General features: G+C 45.6%; 1 protein-coding gene across 1 annotated transcript in view; it reads right to left on the bottom strand.

The window, feature by feature from the left end:
• Positions 1–5,000, bottom strand: part of LOC134451553 (capping protein, Arp2/3 and myosin-I linker protein 3-like) — an 81,020-nt gene that overhangs the window by 74,260 nt on the left and 1,760 nt on the right. The window contains exon 2 of the mRNA XM_063202059.1: positions 1,865–1,959. Within this exon, the coding sequence (XP_063058129.1) occupies positions 1,865–1,959 (95 nt within the window). The remainder of the gene's footprint in view (positions 1–1,864; positions 1,960–5,000) is intronic.

Raw genomic sequence — 5,000 nt, 5'->3', positions numbered from 1 at the left:
TCAAGACGTGAAGGGCCCCTGAGAGAGGTGCACGTCTAACACCTGTGTGTGTGTGTGTGTGTGTGTGTGTGTGTGTGTGTGTGTGTGTGTGTGTGTGTGTGTGTGTGTGTGTGTGTTTGTGTGTGTGTGTGTGTGTGTGTGTGTTTGTGTGCGTGTGTGTGTGTGTGTGTGTGTGTGTGTCCGTGCGTGCTTGCGTGCGTGCGTGCGTGTGTGCGTCTAAGTGCATGTGTGTACTGTAAGTGTATGTGTATGTGTAAGTATTTATGTAAGTATGTGTGTCCGTGACTCTCTCTCTCTACATATCTGTGCACATATATGAGTGTGACTGCACAAAAGAAAGGGCACAAGTTTCTGTTTCTGTGTGTATGTATGCGTGTGTGTGTATGTGTGTGCATGCGTGTGTGTACGCATGTGTGTGCGTGCTGGTGTGTCTCGCTGTAAACTGCGCCTGCGCCACCGCTCCCTCTGTGGACAGGCAGGACCTGGCGGTTCGCATGTGCGCTAAGCGAGGCTGGGCTGGGCTGGGCTGGGCTGGGCTGGGCTGGCCCAGATTCTACTGTGTGGCGCCTAGCGAGTGATCTGACGGAGCCCAGGATGTGAAACGCTTTCCCCTCTTCCTCTGCCCCACATTCACACATGAAAAGGATGATAGTGTGTGCATGCGTGTGAGTGTGTGTGTGCGTGTGTGTGTGTGTGTGTGTGTGTGTGTGTGTGTGTGTGTGTGTGTGTGTGTGTGTGTGTGTGTGTGTGTGTGTGTGTGTGTGTGTGTGTGTGTGTGTGTGTGTGTGTGTGTGTGAGTGTGTGTCTGTGTGCGTGTGTGGACTCCACCTAACCCACTACGTCTCCAAATGGAGAGGATAGGTGTTTCTCAGACAGTGGGAGGGAAGCAGGGCTGGCTTGGGAGAAAAAAAATCAGCCTGGGCATTTTTCGCTAAGACCGATCCACCAGGCATGGAGAGAAACAATGAAGCCTGTGACAACATTTTTAGTCATCTATTACGAGCTATTTCGACCACAGCAGCCAAAATGAATATTTAAATCTGACATGTAGACGTCAATTGTAGCGACATGAGGACTGATCTCACTACACTGAGGAGAGGATCAGGCCAAAATCATCACGCATGCCCTCATGCACGCACGCACACACTTCTGTGACAATCTTTGACCTCTCACTTCAGGTTTTTTTTGTATCAGCAGTCATCTTTTTACTCCTCCTTCGTCTCTCTTTTTCCTATTCTCATCTTCATCTTCATCTTTCTTTACTCCTCTCTCTCTCTCTCTCTTTCTCGCTCTCACTCTCTCTATTCTCATCCCTCTGTTCTCCTGAGCATTCTGTTTCATCCCCAGGAGCAGCATGGCAGCAGGGGCCTGGCTGGGACCCTCACAGTGGACTTCAAACACCAAAGAATCCAAATTCAAAATAAACACACGAGCCGAAGATCAGACCAAAATCATCAACAGTCCACCGGGCAAATGCCCTGTATGCCTTACGGCCAATCCAGCCATGGAGGGAAGAAGGAAAGAAGGGAAGGGAAGGAGGAAGGGAAGGAAAGGAGGATGGAAGGAGGGAGAAAGAGACCCGCAGACCATCATCGCCAGTGCAATTTCACACCAACTTACATAGTCCTCCATGCTTCAAAGACAGCTATTGCTGTATGGATTGAATTTTTTTTTTAAAGTGTGTGTCTGTGTGTGTGTGTGTGTGTGTGTGTGTGTGTGTGTGTGTGTGTGTGTGTGTGTGTGTGTGTGTGTGTGTGTGTGTGTGTGTGTGTGTGTGTGTGTGTGTGTGTGTGTGTGTGTGTGGTACGTATATGTGGGCAACACACCATAGCCCTTTGAATAAGTCACGCTTTAATTCACATACCAATATTCTGTCTTCTGATTTGCCGTTTTTCGTTTCGAGCTTGATGCCACGGATGAACTTGATTGAGGATTTGTCAACAAGCTTCCTGATGCTCTCTAGAGAGGGAGAAGAAAAGAGAAAAATATTACTCAACTACATTAACAGTGTCGTAAGTTACATGCACAGGCAAACTGTACATTTGCATTCTGCTCCAATCAAGTTCAAGTGGCGTTGTTCAAGGCATTGTACACCATTCCACACTGTTCACCTCTGGTGTTCTTATAAAAAGGCCAGCATGCAAAAATTACAAGTTGCATACAACGATGCTTTAAGAATATTACTTGAGCTCCCCAGAGGAGGGAGTGCTAGCCGGACGTTTTTATCTGAAGTACATTACATTTTTTTCCCATAAATCTATTTGAGATAGAGACGTTGGACTGCTTAGCCTGTAGTGATGAAGAGCTCTGATGTGGATGTGTGACTGTGTGTAATGTATGTTTTTGATGTTTATAGGGACACCCTCGAAAAAAAGATGGAACATCTCAAGGGGCTATCCCTTAATAAAAGAATTGAATTGAATTACACTTAGCTGACGCCTGTTTCCAAAGCAACTTACACTTATTTAGGTTCAGGCTATTGATTACAGTCCCTGGAGCAATGTGGGGTTAGGTGCCTTCCTCAAGTGCACTTCAGCCATGGATGAAGGTGCAGGTAAGGGTGGGATTTGAACCTGCAACCCTTTGATTTAAATGCCAATGCTCTAACCACTGAGATATGGCTGCCCCAGGAGTAAGCACACTTCATGCACTTTTAACAAACCTAATGTAAAAGTTTACACAACGCCTGGATGATTCTTCCAACATCTCAAATCCAACTGTGAGTAGCACATGGTACACATCCAGGCTGAGAGCGCACTGGATTAAGTGTATGTATATATTTTAATTTTACTGAATTCATTATTGATTGATATTGTTGATTTTCATAGCTATGCCGATGACACTCAACTATATATCTCTGTCGAGCCTAGCCAAACCACTGCCATTCATGCCTTGACTAAATGCATGTCTGCCATTACAGATTGGATGAACAGTAACTTCCTAAAATTAAATGAAGATAAAACTGAAGTGTTGCTCATTGGGCCTAAGAAAAAACGTGCAAAACTCCACTCAAGCCTAGGCGACCTAAGCATACACATTAAAGATAAGGTTACTAGCCTAGGTGTGGTCATAGACTCGGATTTGAGCTTTGAGCCTCACATCAACAAGATAACAAAATCTGCTTTTTTCCATCTTAGAAATGTCAACAAAGTGCGCGGCTTGGCCCCCCGACAAGACGCTGAGAAACTTATTCATGCCTTTGTCACCAGTAGGATAGACTACTGCAATGCTCTTTTCTCCGGTCTCCCAAAAAAATTAATTGACAAATTGCAACTCATTCAAAATTCTGCGGCAAGAATCCTAACAAGAACCAGAATGAGAGAGCACATCTCTCCTGTCTTGGCAGACCTGCAATGGTTACCTGTCTCATACAGAATCGACTTTAAGATTCTGCTCACAGTATTTAAAGCATTAAATGGACTTGCCCCTAGCTATATCTCAGACATGCTCTCTTTTTATGCCCCTGCTCGAGCTCTCAGGTCCACTGATGCCAAGCTGCTAAGGACCCCCACCCCCCCGCAGAAGAAGATCGGCGACGCTATGCGCCCAAGAGATGGAACGCCCTCCCCATCGAGATCCGATCAGCCACCTCCGTCGACTCCTTTAAGAAGCAGCTGAAGACCCACCTCTTCATCCTTGCCAACTCCTAGCTGCCAAGGCGTCATAGTGTCCCAGCCGCCGCAGCGCCCTTACTACTCGCAATCCAGCCCTGGCAGGGGGCTCCCCTAGGTGGCCGCTGGTCTCTGCCTGAGGTTTCTTCCTGACTACAGGGGGTCTTTTTTCTCAGACCTCACTGAGCTTTTTTCCCCCCTCACAAACTATGAATCAAGCGAAAGGGAGTTTTTCCTCACCCCTGATGCCACCAGGGGCCGCACCTGAGCGCCCAATCTCTGTGTGACTATCTATGACTTATGATAGGCCCAGCCACTATGGACCTTACACATCTAAGAATCCTGGTCCTAACCTACGTTGACCTTATGACTCTACATTCTCTGTCTATCTCTTCTTCCTCTGCCTTCCTGCTTTTTCTGCCTCTCCTCTATACCTCTCCTTTTAAATCTATCTCTAACAATGTTTTTTCCCATTTGTTAAGCACTTTGAGTTACATGCCTTGTATGACACAGTGCTATACAAATACAATTATTATTATTATTATTATTATTATTATCACTGTTTTGTGTTTTTTGCTTTGTTTGATTGTCCTAGTCTGTTTTGATATGTCTTGTGTGAATTTGGACATGTGTCTGGCAAATAAACAGACTCGAATGAACTGAAATGTGCATATTCTACCAAAAAGCAGTCTTGAAACCTGTTTCTAAATACAGTATGTGTCAGAGATAAAAAGTGGGCACACATCCAAAGAGGTGAACAGAAGTGCCAGACAATTGCATCAGACCACTACGAGGAAAGTCTGCCAACAGTTTATTTTTTGCTACACACAGCAAAATGTTTTAATGAAACTTAAAGACAGGTCATGTTTTGATCATGGTGGATTTTTTTTTCCGGGGAAGTGAAAATGCAGATCCATTTTTCTCGCCATCTACTGTAACAGTCCAAATATGTCATGCCTTACATAATTTGTAGAAACACGTATTCAGGGTTGGTGGACTTGGACTTTTTGGTGCTGAATATTCAGTCAGAAGCTGAGGTCAGCAACCTATCATTTCAAAGGCTGCAATGAAGGCATTTACCCAAATAGGCTGAAAGCACGCACATGCATACCCCCACAACACACATAGGCCTACCTACACACATGCAGGCGTCCAGCTGTGTCCCCCACTCACACACAGAGACGCACAACTAATGCACGTACACCACACACACAAGCACAAACAAGCGCACACACACACACACACACACACACACACACACACACACACACACATACAAACATGCACAACCACATAGGCGTCCAGCTGTGTCCACACACACACAAGCACGAACAACTTATGCACACACACTACACACAAGCACGCACAAGCATAAGCAAAAGCACACAC

The sequence above is a fragment of the Engraulis encrasicolus genome, chromosome 6 (assembly GCF_034702125.1).
Source record: "Engraulis encrasicolus isolate BLACKSEA-1 chromosome 6, IST_EnEncr_1.0, whole genome shotgun sequence".
Classification (NCBI taxonomy): domain Eukaryota; kingdom Metazoa; phylum Chordata; class Actinopteri; order Clupeiformes; family Engraulidae; genus Engraulis; species Engraulis encrasicolus.
The sequence above is the reverse complement of the archived record's forward strand: the minus strand, read 5'-3'. Positions and strand labels throughout refer to the sequence as shown.